Below are 22,625 nucleotides of genomic sequence, written 5' to 3'. Positions count from 1 at the left end.
ATTCTCCTGGATTTACAGTCTCTCCAAAGTCTCTCCAGCTCTTACACCATCTTTTTTTTTTTTTTTTTCCTTTGGTACAAGCATGCAGAGTGTATGAAGCTATAATCCAACCCATTCTTTGCCTTCAAGGTAGGACACCCAAAGCTAGAGCTATTCAGCCCCACTTCTCTTCCTGGGATGCTGCATTTTTCCCTGGCTGGCTTCTGACTATCAAAACAAATTTTGATGTGAACTCAGTGATGGACATCATGGGGCACAGGAAACAATTATAAGGAGCAGAAATAGCCTCCATACACAGCGGGAATGGCTCTCTGATTCAGAGCCCTTATTATAGATCAGAGCCCATAAGATTCAAAGTCCGTATAGACTATCAGAGACTGTGAGGTCTCTGGGTTCCTCTGAAACATGCTTTGGCAAGTAGAAAAGGACATGTCTGTCATATAAAACCTTTTTATTTAACCCGTTCCAGCCTGGGGTGGACCAGTGTAGTAGAAAGAGGGGTGTCTGAAGCTGGGGCTGGATTAAAGTAGGGCACACTAGCTCGGAGATTTTTGCATCTGGGTTCTGCAGCGGCAACAGACGACTTGATTAGGATTGGTGGTGGAGCTCCAGGGCCGGTTGGACTAATTGTCTCTCAGTCCTGAAAATCCAACCTCAGCCATTTTCAGAAAATTAAGTTCTGTATCCATGGCACCTTCTCACTCACTGATTTCCCTTGTACACTGGTGAAACAGCCTTAATAGGCGAAGGGGTTCATCAGGTAGGACACAACAGACTCTGAAAGCCACTTCTGATCATTGCCTTTCCAAAAGCAGAATTATCCTGAATCCTTGGGAAGCTCCCAATGCTGTGAAAATGTATATGACCAGGTTGCTCTTTGCTGCACCAATTCCCCGCTGGCTCTGTGCACTCTTCCCCTGCTTTCCCTATTCTGCCTTTACTGCCAGTGCAGGATCCATCCTGTCCTGAGACTATTTCCTTGAGGCATGCAGAAGCATTACCTGGATCTGCTTTCCATGCTTTCTGGCATGGTCGGCACCAAACCCAGTGCTTTTTGACCACCCAACCTGGTAACGGGACCAACAGTCCCTCCTGTGCACTTCCATTAGAGGACACTGATGTTTGTTGTTTCCTCTCTGCTCTTTGCCGTCAGAGATTTGCACACCTCGCTGCCCCAGCCCAGCAGCTCATCAGTGCCATGAAACTGTTTGTGAGGCCCGTCAAAGTAGTGGGATTAGGGTCTTCACAAGCCACCAGCTTTCTGCTGAATGCACCCCCAACTTTGCCGATAAATCTGCAGCAGCAATGACCCAATTTCGCCTCTCTCCGCCACTCACCCTTAGACAGGAGCGTGGGATTTATTATGCTGGGACTTGTGCTCCTAAGCGTGAGGACACTGCTGTTATCAGCAGCTGACGGGCCATCAAGAAAACATTGCTGTCAAAGTGACAAGCCAGTGGTTAGTGTTTCCCCAAACCCCTGTTTGCCTGTAAGCAGCAGGAGGAGTGCAGCTCCTGCTCATGAAAACGGAGCCTGGGGGGAATCAGGAATCATCCCCCCTCCCCCGCCGCCCAGCACAAGACAGAGTCCCAGCTCCGCAGGATCGCTGCTGGAGGGTGAGCATCTCCGAGCAGGCGGGAGGAAGCCCTGGCCACTTCACCGAAGACTTTTTTGCTTGGTGAGGGGTAAAGGTAGTCAGTGTGGGGTGTCTGTCCACCACGTGTCTGCACCCTATATTTTGGAAAGCCATGTATTTGGCTTGCATCACCTCTAAGCACAGCAGGAGAGGACTGGGCATGGAGCATCAGATCCATGGGCTCCCTAATCTGGGCAGTACCTAGAAGTGGCTACTAGCCAGAGGTCACATCCTTTTTTTTTTTTTTTTTTTTTTTTATTAAAGCTAAATCTTTCTTATTAAACCTTTTTTAAAATTCAGGACAACAATTCTTGGCACGCCATTTTCCCTGACGATGCGGACGCTCTTACACTGTGGCCTCGATTCCTTCGGATGAGGATGGCCCCACCAGCAGCAGCTGAGGGGCCATCACACACGTGGTGCTGCCAGGCTGACAAACGGGAGGTCATCTGCAGTTATTTTGCAAAGTAACCCACATGCATTATTTAGAGCGAAACCTGGAGTGATGCCTCCCTTGTGTACTCTTCAGCCGGGCTGGTCTAAAATGCAATTGTTTGAAATGTCATGTCAGGAGGACCTTTACCAGCAAGCACTGTGTGCGAAAAAGAGCCGCTTTGGAAGCATGCAGCTGTTTTAGCTCTTTTTAGGGGTTGGTCTCCCAGGGGAAGGGGCTGTCTCTATCATTTTGTCTGTTTTCCATAGGCCAAGCCAGTTCATAGCTGTTTGGTTACTTTTGATAATGTATGTATGGGGGTTCTGCCTGAAATGAAGCCAGTGCACGGGATATTTCCTTAGCACTTAAAGTGCTCTTCCACCAGGGGAACTGGCCTAAGGTTTCAAGGTATTGAATCACTCCCTTTCGTTCATGGGTGGTTTTGCTTTAATAATGTGTTGCAAAGTAATGAAAAACAAAAAAGAGGGGAGAAAAAATTGCTGAAGCCCCACTCATGACTCAGGCAGCCGTGGCCGGATATTAAAGACACGTTTCAGCACCTCATTCCCTCCTCCCACAAAATTCTTCATTCCTGTGAGGTGCTTTGGTGAAGTGTCCAGAAGTATTAAAAGACGAGGGATGATGCATAGCCCTGGGTCCGAATGAGCACCCTGGCTGAAATTTCATCACAGAAAACGACGAGTTGCCTGTTCCCCCAAATCAGATAGTCTGCAGCCCGTTGTTTCCATCCAGGAGTGTTGGCAGCGTCAGGCAGGACACGGCGTAAGCTCAGCTCTGCCACAGGCGGGCAGGGGGTGAGCAGGAGCTGACCCCTTTAATGGGGAAGGAAACCCAATTAATCCCATTCAGACTCAAAGCCTACCATCACAGGAAGGCTGAGAGGTCAGCGGAGAACTGCTCTACATAGCTACATTTTTATTGTATTAATTTCCCTGCTGGTCATTCAGGAGATTTCAAGAGCAAATCCACTTTGCAGCTAACATTTAAGTAGAGAAAACCTTTTAGAAAATGGTGGGAACCAGCGTCACCACAGAGAAAGTCTGTATCGCCCAGCTGTGCTTTTCCCAGGAATCAGGCTGCCTTTTCAGGGTGGTCTGCTGCTGCTCGCTCTCCTGGTCCCCGGGTGCAACAGGTATTAAATCGAGGTTTCCCTGCGGGGGCTGGCTCAAGGGTAGTGCTGAACATCCTGCCAGAGCCACTGGTCTGGGTTCCTACCCTCCTGCCTATTTCAGAGGGTAAGGATGCTGGGGTTTACCCCAGAATTTTTCATACAATTTCAGTCAGAAAGGAAAGACTCCATGTTTCACTCCAAGTCAAGGATTCAGAAAATTAGAGAAAAAAAAGGGTCAGCCGCCTTTTCTATCACTTAGATAGAGATGCCCGAAATGAACAGGCTTCTCTTTCTGCCCCTGCTAATAAAAAACAGATAAAGTTTGCAAATTCCTGCCTGTAAACGGTTTCCCAATTAACCGGTGACTACATGCATGTTAACTGCTGAATTGCATTGAATTATTTTGCACTTTCTAGTGTCATCATTAAAAATTTAGCTGTCATCTCATGAAGCCGAGGCTCAGCTTCTACGTTCCGGTGTTTTGGCTGCTCATCTTCTCAGGCAACTGCGTGGACGTGGTGAAGGTGACAGAGAGTCCGATGGCTTGGGAAGGGGAGCAGAGCTAGCAGGGGCCATTCATGTCTCTTCTTCTGAACATCCTTCTGCTGCTGCTGGGGTGGTGGTCTGCGAAGGTGCTCACTGTAGGAGCTGCTGTCACAGGGGTTGTCCCTGGTTTCCAGCCTGCTGCAGTCTCCACCATCACCTCCTTGGAAACACAGAGCTTACCAGCACAAGCTGAGGCTGCTGCCTGCTCCCCCAGCCCAGCGCGGGGGCTGCGGTTGCTGTTTGAACTGTTTTGGTCCAGCAAGGTGCTGGGAAGGATCCAGGAGACTGCAGGGAGGACTGGTCCCCTTTGCCTGCTGCCTGGGATGTGCAGGGTGCTGCACGGCACACCGGCCCGGGGAGGTGACCCCGTAAGGGCTAGAGGAGCTGGGGCCCAGGGCCCAGGAGTGACTTTGTCAGAGCCATTGGGAGGGGGGAGCCCTGGCTGAGGGAGTGGTGCAGGGGATTTGGGGGAACAGGGGGATGCCGGGGAAGTGTGGCAGTGAGTGAGCAACGGGGTGCGAGGGGAAGGGAAGCAAAACCAGGCTGGGGCTGCGCTGAGCACCTAAGGAGCACCCACGTCCCTGGTGGCTGACGTTGCTGTCCCCAACCCTGTATTTAGCCCCACTGCTGTAGGAGGCCAGGCTCTGGGTACCCCTCCAAGGAGCTTGTCCAGCCCGCAGAGGAGTGCCAAGGAAAGGGGGCCTTCCCCCCTCCCGGCCTGTGCCTTGGGGTGCGGTTAGTGGGCTAACAGTGAGGGGCTGCAGCCATCGCAGCACCCGGTAAGTTGATGCCAGGGCTGCTCCTCAGCATGGCTGCTAGCAGGATGGTGCAGGGAGGACTCTTCTGGGAGGACTCTGTTTGTCTCATTTTTATCACTCTTCTGCTGCCTCGCCCTGTCACTTCTCCTTCAGAAGCTCTTCCTCCGGCTCATCTCCCTTTCCTCCGTTCTGCAGGACTCCTGTGTCCCTTCTCCCACCTTCTGATCCCATCTTTCTTCCTCTTCCTCTGCCACTTCCCTTGCCTCTGTGCGCCCATCCCCATCTGGAGCTTCTAGATACCCACACACCAACGCCGCATTCGGCCAGGCCAGCTCTTCTGATCCTCCCTCACACTTACCCACACCATTGCTGACTTCTAAGGGGTGAGGAAGAGGGGAGGTGGAGAGCTGCCTTGCTGGGAATGGAGAAGTGCTGGAGGTGGGTGATCCAGGCACCAAGCTCAGTTCTGACCCAGGATGGAAAAGCTGCTTCATTGCTGTTGGCTTTTGCTGTCTCTGTTGGGTTGGCTCCCAGAGTCTCGGCTAAGTGCTTGCTACAGGTGGTCCCCAGGCTCTGGGGCTGAGCACAGGCACCCCCTCAGAGGTGGATGGGTGTCCTCTGGACAGACTGGTGTTTGATGGAGAACCTATAATCTCAGCTTTGTGAGTGTGGAACAGAGTGCCCACAGCCTACAGTGCCCCCACTCTGGGCCAAAGAGGGGGGACCAGTCCGCAGCCATGTGGGTGGCATTCCTGAACATGGCCCTGGGGGACAGCAAGCTGCAAAGATCCTGCCTGCCAGCCTGACCCCCAGAGCATCCCACCCCCGGCCCCTTTCTGGGTCATGCTGGCTGGGAGAACACGTGTTTTCACATGATTTTGGCTGCTCCTCTGTGGGGTGCTGGGCTGAGGTGCCCACCAGGGTGAAGGTCCCCCCCGCTGCCAGCATGCTGCTGACTGTCTGAGTTCCCACAGCCGGCCCTGCCAGACCCCTCACACTTATTGGAAAAAATAATTGGATGGATTGAAGTGCAGCACCATTTTACTTAGATAAGAAATTTCATATCTGCCCTGATTAGGGGCCAAGAGATAGGCGCTCGCTCCGGAGCCAGCAGCAGAGACAATTTCATTTCAGTTCTGCTGACAGGGGGAAGATGTTTGAGGGGCTGAGAGCTGCTGTGGTTCCCTTCATTCCTGTCACTGCAGGGGGGAACTGCTGGCTCCCAGCAGGCTGGGGGCTCAGCCGGGAAGGTGTCGTGCCCCCAGAGAGCCCCTTGCAGTGCACAAGCACAGCTGGCCGGCATCTGGCAGCGAGCACAGCCAGGGGACTTGGGACGGTGTGAGATGCTCATCCTCCCACTCAGCACCCGGAGGGCAGGGGGTCCTGAGCCCTTGCTGCCTGCGCTGGCAGTACCTGGCACCTCTCTGCCTCTGCTCCTTCATCACAAATGCAAAACACCCAGACTGCTAAGGGAGATCAGAGTCAAGCTGAAGCCACCATGGCACATGGGTCTGTTTAAGCTGGCAACAGCTTGGCTGTCACCCTGTGTCAGGTGTAGCACTGCTGTGATGTCTTTGGTGCCTCGTGTCGGCACGACAAAAGGTCTTCGCTAGAGGTACTGCCTAAATCCCTCAGGACCAACGTCCCCACCAGTCCCCCTGCTTTCTGGCTGTCTGGCTGCCACGGGGCCATGTGAAACGGGCTGTGTCACAGCACAGCCAGCTCTTGCAGATGGGTCAGGACACAAACTCATGTCACAGCAGGGGCAACATGTTCTTGAGCACCTGAGCACCTCTGTCATCAGCAGCAGTCAGAGGTACCCAGTGAGTTCACGTACTCCTCAGGGTAGGCTGGGTGTCTCTCAGCCCCCAGAGAGGTTGGCTGGTGGGGAAAGATGAGGTCCCAGCAGTCCTGGCAGCCAACAGAGCAAAGCTCAAACGGGGAAAATGTGGGCAGTTCTCAAACTCTGCAACCAAAGCTGGAGCAGTGTGCAGGTAGGAAGAGGAGACACTTAGAGGAGGACTTTTGCCTGTGTTTAAATGGAAAACAGTGAAGTTACTAATTGCCATCAGCACGATGAGCCAGAGCTGGATGCTACGCTGCGCTGAGGGAAATGGCACCTGAAGCTGGGGCGGTGAAGTCAGGAGGAGATATAAATAACAGCGAGTGTGAAGCTGCTCCTTGAACACAGGGTTTTCAGTGTGCAAAAAGCCAGGGGACAGGGGAGGAGAGCCATGTGGGGCACCGAGGACCAGGCCACTGGTTCCCTGATGGCATGAACACTTGGCATGCAGGCAGTGCTGTCAGCCCTCACAACTTCATTCCTAAGCTTATGGCATTTGACACCCCTCCTTGGGGCCCAGTATCTACGGGCATGTTTCTGCAAGCTTCAAATAAAAATATTTTTCATATATTTTTCAATATTTTCAAAATAAAACTGATTTCCAGCCTGTCAGAGAGTAAGCTGGGACTGTGCAACTGGGGGGCATTGGCAGGGCTGCATCCTGCATCGTGGGCAATGCTGGGGAAGGAAAGGGCAGCGGTCTGGCTAAGGTGGCCTGTTCTTGTGATCCAGGAGCATCGGCAACACAGTCAGCAGCAGGTGGCAAAAAGCAGCAAGCAGGTTCACGTGGTGCTGTTTCTGGGCACGTGAAATGCCTAAAACCAGCACCAGTCCCTGATGGATCCACAAAATGGAAGAGACTGAGCATCCTCCACATACCGAAAGGCTTTTGGGGAGTTGAGTGCCCCCTCACACAACCCTGTGCAAGGCTTGGGGCAGAGATGAACCGGGGGTGGAGGGCTGGCACGGTGATAATCATCCTCCTGCCACCAGCCAGGACCAGGCGCTGATGTTCACCAGAGGAAGCCAGGGAGATTTCACCTCTCTTACAATACTGATGTTGAGTTTTTAAATCAATAGCTTCACCTTCTAAAACGTTCCAGAAGAGCCTGTAACGATTTTTAATCTATTCTAAATGTCAGAACAAACAGCGTTTTCTTCCAAAAGGCTTTGCAGGCAGCGGTGCTGGGAGCCGGGCAGGCAGTGAGCGCAGCTGCTCTTGCCTCTCCATCCCTCTGCTCCAGGTTACACAGCTGCCACCTGCTGCAAGGAGCCTTGGCCCAGGCTGTGGGCAGGAGCCGGCTTTATTTCTGGGCTATTTTCTATGAAAGCAAGAATAACTACAGACAGAGAGACCTGCGCCCTGGAGTTAAGTTTTATCACTATCTTGCTGCTACATATGGCTCGGTTTGGAGCAGCCAGGCCCTGGGGGACATTTCAGCTCCCCAGAAGGGAAGGATGTTCACCCTGAAGCCTGCTTTGACTTGAGGAAAAAGTTCCTGGCAGCTGTCAGGGCTGAGAGGTCCTCAAGGCACGCGTCATGCTCCCACTGCCTTCCCGAAGCCACTGTTTTGGAAGCGCTGGTGTGCAGCCTGTTGCAGCGAGACGATGCATTCCCAGGAGTGAGCTGCTTCAGAAGAGCTGCTTTCAGCAGTCCGCCGGTCCCTCTGGGCATTTGCAGGCAGCTTGAGTCACATCTGCTGCTTGCTTTTTTTCTCCCTTACCTTTGCAGATGCATGCTCCTTACCCTTCCTCTGCCAAGCCCCTCCTTCCCTTCTCTGGGCTGCTGGAGCTGAATTGGTGAAGACAGAAAAATGCTGAATTCATGGAAATAGGTCAGATACTCTCAGGTCTTCCAGTATGCCAGAACAGGTTATTGAGATGGGCAAGTGTTAAGCTGTTTAAACCATTAAATGATGCAGAGGGTCCTGCCTGGCACAAGCTTTGGTCATCTTCCCACCTCAAGGACATACCTTGTAAAGGTCTGCTTTACTGAGCTCGAAACAAGCCCAGCCCTGCCTGGTGTGGGCAGTTGTGAGCTCCCCGTGACACGTGCCCTCAGCCTCTCTAACCTGCCAGGAGCCCCGGGTGGGAATTGGGGACAGGGGTGTAGGTGGCCAGAGCTGTGCCGCAGCTGGTGCCCGGCACAGAGGTCTCAGCGTACAGCGGTGTGCTGCACTGTAAATGGCAATTTCCTCTTGACATCTAATCTCACTGCTGAAAAGCGTGTTCACTTCTCAGCAGGCCAGGCAGGGACACAGTATTCTGTGCTTGCTGCTCTCCGATCAGGAAATCAGGCACTCAGGCTCTTCAAGAATCCCCTTTCAGGAACACGATTATGCCAGAAACCTTTGTGTTTCTCTTTCCCACGCTGCACGAGCCATGGAGGGATGACTCTGGTTTATTTATAGTTCCCTTCCCCGCTGTCATATCCTAAAAATTATCAGGGGTCCAGTTTTCATCCCTGAGGCAGAGCTGTGGCTTGAACCAAAGGCAGGAGCAGGCACTTCAACCCATGGATACCTGTGGCATCCTTCCCACCGCAGGCAGAGAGGTGCTGGCAGGAGCCAGGACAGGCAAAACCCTCAGGCAGCCACAGGCAGCTGCCCTGGGCACAGCCAGGACCTGCCCAGCCTGCACTGAGCATTCCTGGGCAGCTCCATCCCTGGGCAGCTCCGATCCCTGGGCAGCTCCGATCCCTGGGCAGCTCCATCCCTGGGCAGCTCCATCCCTGGGCAGCTCCATCCTTGGGAAGCACAATCCCTGGGAAGTTCCATCCCTGGGAAGCTCCATCCCTGGGCAGCTCCATCCCTGGGCAGCTCCGTTCCCTGGGCAGATCCGATCCCTGGGCAGCTCTCCGGGCTCTGCCTGGCACCGCTGCACTTTGGGTGCCTGGACTGTGCCCAGGAGTGGATGAAACGTATTTGGCATGTGCCAAGCTTGCCTCAAAATATAGTTTTCAGGATGCCAATCTTTTCAATCACATGTTAGCAAGTTTTGTCTGAAAATGTATAGGACATTTTTTTCCTGAAAATGTCAAAACATTTTGTTTAGACATTTTCTAAATGAAGTAGCTTGGCTTTCTTTCAACATGACAGTTCCATCTCAAAGCTGACCTATCTTTTAATTTTTTTTTTTTTTTTAATGCTCAATAGTACAAAATGTTTGGGGTTTGGATTGACATTTTTATTTTATTTTCTGAAAGTCTCCCCCAAGTTTTCCATTTGCTTCCAATGGGCAGGTCTCCCCCTTCCTCCTGTCTGGGGCAGGAGAGGAATGGTTAGCAGATGATGAAATCCACTTTTCCCGTGGTGCCAAGGGTACAGGGAGCTCTCCCAGGACTCTTCTATTCCTGCTGGGAACGGCCTTTGATACCCATACTCCCCTCCATTGTCTCTCTCTCCCTCCCTGGAGTTTTACTCCAGTGCCCCGTTCCCCCATCCTGGGAATAAAAATGCTGTTTTCAAGGCTGCCTGAGCCTCTCCAGCTCCGCAACGTATTTTCCATGAAATCCAAAGATTAATTTCTGACTTCATTGACTGACAATGCACTGAAGGGGGAAAAACAGAGCGGGCTGGGGGGGGAAAGAGATGAGGCTGCAAAAGGAAAGGACACAAAAGCCACAAAAAAAAAAAAAAAAAGGATGGCATTCATTTGGTATCGGTAGCCCCCTGGCAGGGCAGAGGGTGTGGGGCTGGCTCTGGGGTGCATGCAGTCCCCCAAAACCTGCCCTGCAAGTTCCCTGGGGTCTACACACTCCCATTGCATCTTCATGCCCTGGCCTGGCAGGAGTAAACTGGGGCAGCCCAAGTGCTGTTACCTCCATCAGGATGCTCCTTTCTCATCTCACCCCACGCTGGCCCAGGATAGGGAGAAACCTTCATTTCCCTCCATTGGCTTCCTCGTGCAGCTGACACCACCGATTGCTATGGAAACCCATGGGAATGCGGAGCAGGGAGATGCTGCCTGGCCAGGAGGCCCCCGCAGCAGGAAGGTGTCCCGCAGAAGGAGGTGTGACATGGAGAGGCTGGGCGCCTCTGCCAGGGTGAGCCCAGGACCGAGCCCCTGTATGGAGGCAGAGGACGACCACTGGCTCACCCTCCCCATCCCACTGGCACCCTGATGGTTTTGAGGTGCTAATTGTTGCCTACAGAGGATCCTGCGCTTTTACTCTCTGTCTCTGCATCAGTCATGGCAGGAGCTCACAGCAGAAAAGCACCTCCCTCACCAGCTCGGAACAGTTGCCAAATTTCGGTTCTGCCAGCCTTTCTTCCCACAGCAACGTACAGAGGTTTTTCTTATACGTGCAGCTCAAAGGCTCTTCTGTTTCACTTTCCTGTGAGGACTATCAAAGTGTTTGCAGATTTTTTTATTTTTTTTTTTTTAAGGTTTAGCAGCTTTTAAGAAAGGCCCCAGCACAGGCGAGAGGCTCACATCAGGCACAGGTCCTGCCTCCCCCTCTGAGCAGCAGAAAAGCAGCAGAAAGTCTCTTAATTAGCAAGCCGGTGCCTCCCTTCCTTTCTCTCCCTGCCCAAGCCCCAGCATAAGGCCACGAGCATCCATCTGGGGCACCAAAATCAGCTTCTGATGACAGTACCTCCCTTGGCTAGGCACACATCTCCTGGCAGCCCTGTGAAACTTTGAGGAAAACACATAACAACTTTCTTCTGTAAAGAGACCAAATCGGCTTTATCTACCCTAAGCATGTTCGTAGCCCTCTTTCCTCTTAGTATCTTTTAGCTGTTAATGCAGGCAGCCTCCTGCTGTGGCAAGCACTCTTATCTCAGTATTACAGATCATGAGGTGACACGAGCAAAGGTTGTGAGCAAGTCGGTGATGTTAAGACGAGGTTATCTGTGTAGGCAGTCTCCGAAACAGGGCAGTAGCACGGCCTGTATTGGGATCATCAGCCAGAAACGTATCAGAGGGGCACATGCACAGGCAGTATCAGGCTTTTAAGGACATCCAGGCTGTGTTTCCTCCCTCTCTTCTCCCACTGTCTTTTGCCGGGGGTAAACTCATACAGAGAAAATCCTTTCCAGTGCTGCTGGCTCTGTCTGCGATGCACATGTGAAGCTGCTCGGGACTGAAATACCCGGCTCTGCAGTGACTTTAATAAAATGGACCCCTGGGGAACCTGCCATGCCAAGGTACCGGCCAGGATGCACAGACCTGAGCCAGGGAGAGAAAGCTGGTGCTCAGATCAAACCCAGGAGAGGCTTTAGTAAGGCAGGAGCTGACTCACTGCGCCGCCCGAGGCAGGGAAGAAGCAGGAGAAAGCCCAAGGGACAGACAAGTGCTGTCTGCAGCCCTCGCTGGGGAGAGGTGCAGTGCCCCTCACATCAGTTTGGGAGAGGAGGGAGCCAGAACGGGAACTGCTCCCTGGCACTCGGCATCCCATTTTTATTCAAAAAGGTGGGTGTCGTTTTGACTTGTCCCCGAATCCTGCCTTTGAAGTGACAACCTGTGCAGGAAGGTACAAAAGAAAGGAAGGAGATCTAGAAAATGTTTCTTGCCTGAGCCAGGGTTTAGTTAGACTCCTATAATTAACGACTGCAGCTCTCCTAAGAAAGATCCCAGCTGCTTTGCTCGGCAGCCTGCTCTATCAATTTTTCTTTCACACAACTGACACGCACCAAACTCATTCCTGTGAGGAAGGGAACGAGTATGTATAAATCAAATGCATCTGGAAAACATGAGCAGGAGGGGAGGGGGCAAAGGAAGCACAGACTCCAAAGGAAGGGACACAAATCAGCGTCCCTGGGAGGAAGCGATCAGGTTCCCCTGGGCCAGAAGAAGTTTACAGGGTCATGTCTATTGAGCCCTTCACACCTGAGCATTAGGTGAGGAGCTCAGGCTGTGACTGAGACCTCTGTATCCAGCATAGCATACGCTGTACAAGGTGTGCCCTCATTTTATCTTGAGAAAAACAACTCTTTCAATAAGCTGTCCTTCTGCTGAACAACTTCATCTCTGGGCCAGCCCCAAGAGATCTAGGACATCCCTTTCCCCTCACTCAAGCTTACCCCAGTTTTTAGGAAGTCCTCCTAACCTGACACTTCTAGGGCTCTCATCTACCCTGTAAAATGATCACATCCAGCATGGATCAAGAGGACATGAACCCGCAATGCCCAGCGCATTGTAGAAGAGGGCATCCTCAAGCAGCAGAGGTCTGTTACTCAACTCCTTACAACATGAGCGTTTACTCATTTGGAGAACTAGCCCGTGTGTCCAACAACTGACCGGGGCTCCCTGCACACCCTTGCTTTTTAGACCTGCTCCCTTTTCTCCACACCAGCAGGGCCCAGCCCTTGAAAAGCAGGTAACTTCCCAGTCCTGTGGCAGGTCTGGTTTTATCTCTGAAGCTTTGGCACTTCCAGTTTGCTGAGGATCCTTCCTCGCAGGCTGTTGCCACCCAAGGTTCAGCCAGCACAAAGCAGAGCAGGTCAGTGTCTTTGTGGATCTGGCAACCCCACGGCGGAATCTCGGGTGGGCGGCCACCCAGCAGGCACAGGCACGTACTCAGCTCAGCTCCTGCCTCCCCTTGGTCTAGCTGCCTACTCTTTGTTCCTCCATCCTGTTTGCTCTTTTCTACATCAGCTATACCCCACCCCCTTCACCAGTTCTTGTCTTCTCAGAGGTTCCCAGGTCTCACCAGATTCTTCTGCCTCTTAACAATACCTGGACAGCTGTAAGCGCCCTCCCACCTTCTGACAGCCGCATCCACTCACAAACTCGTGCTGCTGCAGTGGAGCTGGGGGAGGCTCAGCAAATACCTCCTGTTGCCTTCCCTCCCCGAGCATCTCTCTGGGCTATTCCCCCTTCTCCCATGCCAGCCTGTTTTGTCTTTGCTCTCTCACAGCGCTGGAGCTCCATTTGATTTGCAGACACAATTTTCTCCTGTGTAAATCAGCTCTGCCCTGTGAATTGGCTCTTTGCTGATATATTTTACTTAGCCCAAAGAGGATTAAGTAACTTCTTTCACCATAGCAGTCCTATTTCTGTCCTGTGCCTGTTATCTGGGAACGTAGGACAGTGGCAGCAGGGGGAAGCATTTTATTAAGAGGCCAAGGGATCTGCCACACAGTCCCACTGCTTCCCTGCTCCCCATTAAGCTTTTGCAGGAGCTGGTAGATAAAGTTCTGCTAACAATAGCATCGCCCCATTATTTCTTTGTCACCAAAGGCAGCTACTGAATTCTCTTTTCCAAATGCTATTAGCTCTTCCCTCAAAAGTTTCTATATTTAACGTGAATCTTCCCGGTCTGAAGTTTGAGGCAGGCATGCGTGGGTAGGCAGGGAGGCGAAGGGAAGACTGCCATGCAGCCCACCAGATGCACCGGCCAGAGTACGGCCACCCTCGCCTGGACACTGTGCAGGATGCTGGTGAGGAGAATGGACACTGTATGCCAAGGAGAAGCTGAACGAGAGGCCGTGTGGCTCCCTCGGTCAGTGCCTGCTCAGCTGCTACGGACAAGAGGGGAAGAGCTTAACGCCACTCTGGCTGTGCAGCTCTGTGAGCCATGGCAGCAGGGCTACGACTGAGTTTGCTAGCAAACCTCCTTACCGTTCTGGCCCACCCTGCCAGCCCGCAGCGGTCCTCAGCAGGAGGAGCCCAGGTTGTCCCTGCTCTCAGGCTGCCGCGCGGCAGGTCAGCTCCCCACAGCAGCCAGAGGGCAGCCACCGCTTCGCACACGGAGCGGGTACAGCAAACCTTCCTCCGTACCCTCTGCCACGGCAGCCTGCTCCGGCACTAGCAACCCATCCTCCAGCAAAGTTCTGCTCGTGCAAACCACACAGAGTTTGTCGCAGTGCTCAGCACTTCAGCTCAGGAGGGCGATCCCCACGTCTCAGAACCTCCCAAGCAGTAGCTCCCAACCAAACGCTGGCACTATGTCCAGGCAGTAATTCTTCCAGGGTGAAATCCTGCAAGTTCAGCAATGTACAGGGCGCTCTGATCTTTGGTCTCTCCTTGACGAGACAATACAAACCCAGGCTGACTGTGGCAGCTCTTCGTCACGTGCGATCAGCACTGTGGGAGCCTACAGCAAGGAAAAGAGTTGTGCTTGAGCAGCACCTGCCTCACCTGTTCTGCAGACCCCATCTGTCTCCATGCTCACTCCTGAGCAGCCAGAGCTTTATCACCTTCTGCTTCAGCACCTGAAAAAGGCTGGTGGGGCAGATGTGGAGGGAGAGCTCTACCACATCCTCTCCATGGATGACTTTATTGCATCAGGCTAGAACAGTTCAAGACGCAAGCTTTTTCCCTCAGTAACCAAGATTAGACCATGAATAAGAGGAATTAGCTAAAGGTCAAGCCAGCTAGAAAAAGAATAATGAACACAGGCTTAAGGAACAGCTGTGTGCAATTGCTCAAAGTACAGATTCTGTCAGTTTCTTGACTCAGTGGCTGGGGGAGGCAGAGATGCTAGCAGTGGCCAAGACCACTTCTGGCTGGGGGGCTGCAAGACCCATCACACAGCAAACACCTGGTTTCTCTGCCCTGCATCTCCCCAAGATGCACACAAACCAAATAAGCATCGCCTATGACCCCCAACTCTCTGATGGGTGTGACCTGGAACAGTCTGTGCTGCCCCCCTTGCAAGCAGGTCCCTCACTCCCGAGGTTAATATGATGTGCCCTGGTGCCTCCAGTCCCAGCAAACAAAAACTTCTCCTCAGAGTCTTAGACTCCATAATTAACCCTTGGCCCTTCAAACCAAAAGGAGCTCAGGCACATTGACCTTTGGAACCCACTGGAAAGTTCAATTAACTTCAAGGGCCTTTTCTGGGAGCATTAGTTGAGGAAACAAAGAGCTCAGAGAAGTGCTGGAACATTTTCATCAAATTGTTCTGAACGTCTCTATTTTTAGAAGGGTAAAGGAGAGAAGGAGCTGAAGACAATACCTCGGAGCCCCAGCACATGGGATGGTGGCAGTAGTCATGGGCCTCTCAGCCCCAAGCCTGAGCCAGAGGAGGAAAGGGGGAGGCGATGATGGTGGTGGTAGTATCTTTCTTTTCCCTATTTTTTTTTTTTTTTTTTTTTTTTTTAAGAGATGAAGTTCCATTTTCACCACCCCACCCCCATGGTCAGAAAATGAGACCCACAGATAGAGCTGAAGATAATGGCAGGTTGCCATGGAAATGTGCATTTAGTCTTGCTGTTTCCATGGCAACTGAAAGACATACCATTCTGTTCCTCTGAAGGATGCCAAAGGTAAATGAGCACTGATTAAAACAGGGGCACAAACTTGGGCTCTAATCAACCACAAAGACTAGGGCCATAAACTCTTATTGCCCAAGCAGGAAATATTAAGAGCCATACAAGTGCCGGGAAGGCCAGAGGCAGGAAGCACTGCACACAAACTGCTCCCCACAGGGCGAGGAATCACAGCCTTGGAGTAATGGCCCATCTTGCTGTCATGAACAGCTTCAGCTGCCTCACCATGGCATTTCTGTCCACAGCTGGATGCTAAACCCACCCCAAGTCCATGATCTACTGAGCTGTTCCCTGGGCAGGTATCTGCACAGATCAAAGCCAGTTGCAGCTTAATCCTGGAAACCATGCAGAGCTAACATATTCTTCAGAACCCAGCAAGATCCAAACTGCACCATTAATCCTATACCTAGCCCCTACGGCGCTTGATTCAAGGATTCATCCTCTAAAAAAAAAAAAAAAAGTCATAAAAAGATTACCCAAATGGAGGAGTTTGATACAATACAGGTGGCTGCAGTTTATTCTCATCAATATTCAGTCTCCTTGAATCATGGTTCTTTTTCCAGGTTGGCTGACAGTCGTATTAAACACACCATTATGCAGGGTTATACCTTTCTCTGCTGCCAGTGTCTCTGGCAGCTATGGCCTGTTCCAGAGGAGCATGGTGAAAGCTTCGGCTGGGCATGAAAACAGGCAAAGAGAACAAAGCACCAAAATGATGCACATCCTATCACATTCTCTGTTAACGAACCCAACTGCTGCGTTTGCTAGTGGAGACCATGAGTGGTTTGGTCCCCACTAGCAGCTCACCCTTGAAATACAGCATGCTCTGTATTCAGTACAAAATACAATTGCTCCAAATTCAGTAAACTCCTCCAGGCAGGCCCAGCTACCAGTGTGAACAGTGGGGTTTATACCACTCTGTTCTTTTACATCTGGCTGCCAGCAGATGTTCAAAACACTTGCAAGGCTGAAGAACAGTCTTGATACAAAAGCATTTGCCTTTATGGTGTGGCACACAGGCAAGAGAAGACGCCTTGTGTGTGCACTTCTGCCTTCCTGTTATTGCCCTCTCTGCTGCTCAGTGGTTCCTCCCTCAGGTGCTGGATTCAGGCAAGCCCCAAAGCAGCAGCAAATAACACTACTGTGTAGGGGAAGCAGAAGCCCAACCCCCAGGTGTCATCTGGGGGGGTACTGGCTCCTCACCCCTAGCTGTCTTCCTGACTGACCCAACACCTGTACAGATGCGGGATTTCACAAGGGAGAGGAACTGAGCTTAGTGAAATTTTGAAGATGAAGATTTGGGGGTGAGAGGGCCAGTTGTTCCTCAAACATCCAACCTAGGCTGGCCCTCGGTCTCATAGGAGCCACTCATCCCAACCGCTCTTTGTAGCGAGTAATACCACACAGAAGCCCACCAAGGTGAGCACAGCATTCCCATGCATATTCCTAAGCCATAAGAAAAGGGGCATGACAAAAATCTGCCATTTCTCTACCACTGCCTGGCTTGAAGCTTGGAAGAGGGACCCACAGTTAACAGGTGATGGCAGATACCTAATTTGACGAACAGAGCCAGAGTCACAGGCTGAGGACGCGCTGGTTGTCTACTAACAGGTCCCTGCAGAGCCCCAACAAGCCCTCACCAAAGTGAGGATTTCTATTCCATCCTCTTCTACCCGCCTGTCAGTGACACTGATGATTGTGCCCTTTTCCCTTGAAGTTTCATCTTAACGTAAGTTTCCATAAATATCTTTTTTGATCATTCATTCCTTGTCAGGTGGGTGAACTGAGAGAATCCTCCTTCTTCATGTGGGAGCAGAGAAAGATTTTCCACTGCAGTTTCTCATTTGCCATGAAGCAAAAGCAGCACCTCCAGCTCTGTACTCCTGCTTTTTCCTGGTGGCTCGGTATAAGGGCTCCTACCTCTCCCCCACACTACAGTCCCCTAGCAGCCCAGGCAGAACCGAATCCCCTGCCTAGTCCTCTGCACCCTTCTCTAAGCATCACTGGTCTTGCCCCACAGTTTACAGTGTGATGCCATCTTTGCCCCCTAAGGCTATCCAGCGTACAAACCTTGACAGGTTTTTTTCCCCTTTTCTTCCATATGAGTCAGGATCTAGCCTTTTCTGCCTACACAGCCAAAATTCACCAACGTCAGCCTTCAACCCCCTCTGCTACATGACCCCCTTTGCTGACTTCCTAACATGGACAGTTTTCAATTTCTAATATGCTGACAGGATTTTTTTTTTAAGAATCAGGAGGACTGTTAAAGGACAGACATCTCTTTGCACCCATTCCCTACTGGGAACTGGAAGACTAGTAGCTTTGGCCAGTGGATTACAGCTGCTCCCAGGAAACAGGACCGGGAGGCCAAGAGCAACATGTTGTGCAGCTGGAACCTCTCCAGCTTCCAGCACTTTCTCTGATCTAGAGACCACACTGCTGCAATACCAGAACTCAGCGCCAGCCTGCCTCCAAAACAGGCAGCTGCCAAGAAACTTTTGCTCTTGCCTAGGTCCTATATAAAGCAGATCCAACTTCATCCCAGATAGAGACTTGTGTCCAGCGCAGTAACTCCCAAGGAGTAAGGGGTCCACCTAGTGCAGTTAGAGCAGTACTGCCACAACCAGCCGCATCCCATAGATGGATACAGGCCCTGGGAGAGAGACATACATATTCCGAAAAAGGTGGCGCTCCACACGGACAGCACTTGCTTGATTTACTTCATCAATGCTGAGTGAGTGAAGGCAGGTGGAACCTGCCTAGGTTGAACAGGCATGGCACGTTTACATTTAGTAAGAACAGTAAGCCAAGACAAAGGCTGCATGCTTACAGGGGCTCAAGGCAGGCTTTAGTTGAGGGTGGAAAAGAAACCACCTTGGTAGCTGCTAGCTTGCTACCGCCCCACCACTACTGCTGCACTTTTATTTCCTGTAAAAGATCCCAAGAGACTTGACCAAGGTCAGACTGTGAAGTGGATCTGCAATTCCTGATTCAGAAAGCAATTCCTCCCACCAACTTTCATTGCTCAGTTACCCCAGCTGAAAGAAACCAAGTTTATCTAATGTCTTCTACCTACAAAACTTTTAGGCCTTACACTTTTACACAGTTCTGGCTGACATCACCTTCAGGATCCGGGAGTGTAAGGGCAGGGCCAAAACATCCTGCTGGGGTTTAGACAAGTCTTTTAATCACATACTTTTACCCCCTTTTACAAAACAAGACAGTCCTCCATTCAGCTCCCTTCAACAGCAACATAACTAGGTAGAACTTGTTGACTGCAGGAAACAGAAATGGAAAGGGCTAAATCAAAAGAGCTGCTGCTCCAAATCCCATCGATTTTCCCCCATGTGGCAAAGTCAGAGCAGATCACATATGAACTCCCATAACATCTACAGATGAAAGTGAAACTAGCTATCAACTCTAAGTGCTGGAAATCAACAGGCAAATCAGTGCTGTACGTAGTCACTGCTGATTAGTTTAGAAAGGCACTTGGGAAGCTTAAGAACAAAAATGCCTGTGGCATGGAGTCTTAAAAGGCTCATGGTTTGCCATAAGCAGTTTCCTTGAGACCAGAGTCATGCAGTACCCACACACTCACGTGAAAGACTGTCTTAGACAATTTGGTTATGATCAGATTAAAATACAAGAGGGAACAAAAATAGCTTCCCCATCTCTCCTTTCACCCAGAAGCAGGTGAGTCATTTTGATTTAAAAGACATCTAGTGGCAGATGATAAACTACAGGAAACAACTAATCAAAAGGATATTATTCTGGAAACTTCTAGATGTCCTATTCCATGGCAGTTTCAGAAAGGAAAGGAGCTATCTTATTCTTTCATCAAACCAATCACAAGTTAGACAGGGATTAAATGGTGAAGGAAGTTATGGAAAACAGAAAATCAGACAACTAAGACAAAAGGATTTGACGACCACCCTTAACTAATACTCCAGATCCTTCTCTGTCTGTGTAACCTGAACTTCCCTTCCTGCTGGGAAAGCAGCAGACACCACGAAGTCCAAGGGTTTGAATGACCTGCGATTCCAAGCCAGGTTTAGGAACAGCCTAAAATAGCATTGGGGGATGGAGGGCTGTGTCCTTTATTTATGTATAGATACACAAGCTTTTTTTTTTCTTTTTTTAAATGTAAAAGACAAACTACTAATTCTTCTGCCTCAATTTTTTAGCTTCACTTACTCTGAACAAGTAAAAGTTTTCATGCCAAGGACTAACAGCAAAAATACTGTAGGTTCCTGGGACCAAGAGAAGCCTGCTAGGTAAGGGAACAGCGAAGTCTCAAGAAAAGCCCACTGTGAGCTGGGGAGCAGAGAGCCAGCAACACTGGAAGGTATATGGGAGAAACACTCCAAGTCCCATTTACCTGGAAGACAAGGAATAAGAAATGGCAGCCTGAAAGCACCCAGATTCTACCCACATGGGAACACACAAGCAATAACAATCAAAGACTTTTAGTAAGAACTTTCAATAAACACACACATATATACAGCAAACTCTTGCAGAGACAACCAGTTAAGTGGTTCCACACTCAGGACAGGGTAGGTGAGTCAGCACAACCTGGCCAGTAGTTCACAAAGCGCTGAAGATGCTCCCATGTGTGCTCACAGCTACTTCATGTTTCTGATGGGAATGCCAACAAGTCTTGGAGTTAGGCTCAGTGCAGACACACACACAGCTGGAGTCACGTGACAGCTGTGTTATAGGGTAAGGCAGACAAGAGGATGTAGCTGGGAAAAGAACAAGCAAAAACCCTCTGAAGACTACCAAGAAGCATCTGCAGACAGTGTCCATCCATGGGAAGTCCAGTCAGAATTTGACGGAGAAGGAAGTCCCACATGAGCAACCCTTCTCTGCCTGGGGGTTGCTCACCACCTGGAAGGAGCTGCGAATCAGCTCCTGGCTGTAGTCCACCATAGAACCTTTCACAAAGGCCAAGCTGTCCACATCCACGACCACACGGGCACCACCTTGTTCAAAGACTCTGCAGAAAAGCAGCATATTTAACCATTAGCTGTGCCGCAGACCCAACAGAGCACTTTCCTTACCTCACAAGTTTCTTCCCTTCAATGCAAGACACTATCACATCACGCACACCCTTCCTGTCATCTTTGCAAAGAACAGTCACACCTGATCAGTACTACACACCTTTGTCCTTACCTATCATCAGGATTGATAACTGTGTCCAAGGAAAACTTGTACTGGAATCCAGAGCAGCCACCTCCTTCCACCTGCAGCCTGAGAAACTCTGAGCCTTCTATGATCTCCAGCAGCCGCTGCAAAAAAGGGGATTAAAAGACGTGCTGAACAAATGGGCAAACTCTCAAATGCCTTGCCTACATACCCAGGGCAAGTCAGGCAGTTTGGTAATCCCTCCCAGAGGCACCCGAGCTGCCTCCCGGGGTCCCTACCTTCACACAGCTCTCACTGAGGAAGACCTGCCCCTCGCTGGGGTCACTCTCCGTCGGGCCCGGCTGGGAGAAGGATGACGCCCACCGCAGCGGGCGGCCAACCGCACACACAGGAGCCGGCGGGGACCTCGGTAGCTCTCGCCTTCGGCACAGCGGAGCAGGACACCAGCTGCCTCAGGGAGAAGGGAGGAAAGGAGGAAGCCTCAGAGGGGGCCCCGCCACGCCACCGGTAACAGCCGGCGCGACCCTGCGCAAGGCCGCCACCCCCTGCCGCTCGACAGCCCCTCCGAGGGACCAAGGGGACCAAGCGGGCCCACTACCACCCCGGAGCGGTACCTCGTCCGGCCTCCCAGCGCTAGCAGCCACCGGCGCCCCAGCGCCCCCGGCGCCGCCATATTGCCCTCGACGCCCGCTTCAGCGCCCCGCCCCGGCCGCCCATTGGCTGCCCGCCGCCGCCGCTTCCGGCGAGGGCCGTCATGGCGCCCGCCGAGGCGGAAGTGCTGAGCGGGGGCGGGGGAGGGGGGGGTTGCCAGGCAACGCGCTGCCCGCCCCGCCGGGGCCGGGGTGGTACCACCTGCGCCGGGCGGAGGCAGCGTTCCTCCGCGGGCACGGCTCGGCTTCTGGCTCGGTAAAGCCACCGGAACCCGCTGTTCGTCCTTGGGAGTGTTTGCTTTCCTGAGCGGCGATGCTCACAGAGGGAAATAAACGGCAATAAAAGAATAAAGATTAATAAAACAAATAACGCAGCGCCCTCCAGCCGCGTGTGTTTGTCCTGGAATTAGCTGTGAGGACTGTTTATCCCAGAGACCCTGAGAGGGATCAAGGTGCAGTTGTAGGGGTGTCAGGCAAGCAGAGGCGAAACCACGGTGCTTGGGACTTTAGGGTTTTTCCCTGACCTTGGCTTTTCTGGTGCACTCCCCTTCACCGGGCTGGGGGCAGCTCGGAAATCCCTGCACAGGCCGGTTTTCCTTTAGGTGGGTGCTTAACGGCCCCGGTGCTACAGCTGCATCCTCAGCCTCCCGCCATCTTCTTGCCTCCCCACCACAGCAGGGCCCCACGGCACCAGCAGGCCCGTGGCCCCCCCATACATCCCCGACAGCCGCCTGAGACACGTTTCCCTCAGTGGTTTCACCTCTTCCTCCTCACCCGGCATGTGACAGTGGCCTAGCTGGTTGCTCACAGGTGCATCCCCGGTTAAAAGAGTCTTTATCTCCTCCTTCCTCATGTGTTTCTGGGGGAGGAATCCCATTTCTTACCCCTGGCCAGGCTTGAGGAGAGTCACACAGTGGGATGGTGAAGGAAAACCGGTCATCCCAGCAGGAGGAGGTGAATTAACATCAGGAGACCCTGGGACAGTCTGCTTTCTCACTGTCCTGCTCCGAGCAAGGCAATGCTTTTGCAGCCACGTGCTTTTGCTTGTTTGTCCCACCCTCACATGTAGATGAAGACTGGTTTGAGCTGTTTACTTTTGCTTGCTCTTGGGTTAGCTCTAGCAATGTCAGATTAAAGCCAGGAAGGTATCATAGGCGGGTCCCGGGAGGGCTGGTGTTAATGCAGGTACCTGCAACACTTGAATCCTCATCAGGTGCATCGGAACACAATGTTTTAAAAAAACATACTGGGGTGTTTCTCCAGT

The 22,625-nt window shown here is 51.7% G+C and overlaps 1 protein-coding gene across 1 annotated transcript; it reads right to left on the bottom strand.

Annotated features, from left to right (window-relative positions):
* Positions 1-1,869: 1,869 nt before the first annotated feature.
* On the bottom strand, positions 1,870-21,482 carry ISCA2 (iron-sulfur cluster assembly 2). The gene is made up of 4 exons (XM_080396330.1): positions 21,326-21,482; positions 20,990-21,158; positions 20,739-20,854; positions 1,870-20,562 (listed from the first exon to the last, which is right to left on the bottom strand). Exons 1-4 carry the CDS (start codon positions 21,382-21,384, stop codon positions 20,388-20,390), a joined length of 519 nt encoding a protein of 172 aa, XP_080252456.1. The 5' UTR covers positions 21,385-21,482; the 3' UTR covers positions 1,870-20,387.
* Between the last annotated feature and the right edge of the window lie 1,143 nt (positions 21,483-22,625).

This window comes from Falco punctatus (genome assembly GCF_963210335.1).
Source record: "Falco punctatus genome assembly, chromosome: 7".
Taxonomy (NCBI): Eukaryota; Metazoa; Chordata; class Aves; order Falconiformes; family Falconidae; genus Falco; species Falco punctatus.
Note: the sequence above shows the minus strand (reverse complement) of the source record. Positions and strands in the feature narration are given on the sequence as shown.

Coding starts and splice junctions, on each gene's coding strand:
- ISCA2 (XM_080396330.1), bottom strand. CDS start 21,384: ATGGCGGCGCCGGGGGCGCTGGGGCGCCGGTGGCTGCTAGCGCTGGGA. Junction 20,855..20,989: donor TCAGTGAGAGCTGTGTGAAG/GTAGGGACCCCG, acceptor CCTTTTTTGCAG/CGGCTGCTGGAGATCATAGA. Junction 20,563..20,738: donor GTTATCAATCCTGATGATAG/GTAAGGACAAAG, acceptor GCTTTTCTGCAG/AGTCTTTGAACAAGGTGGTG.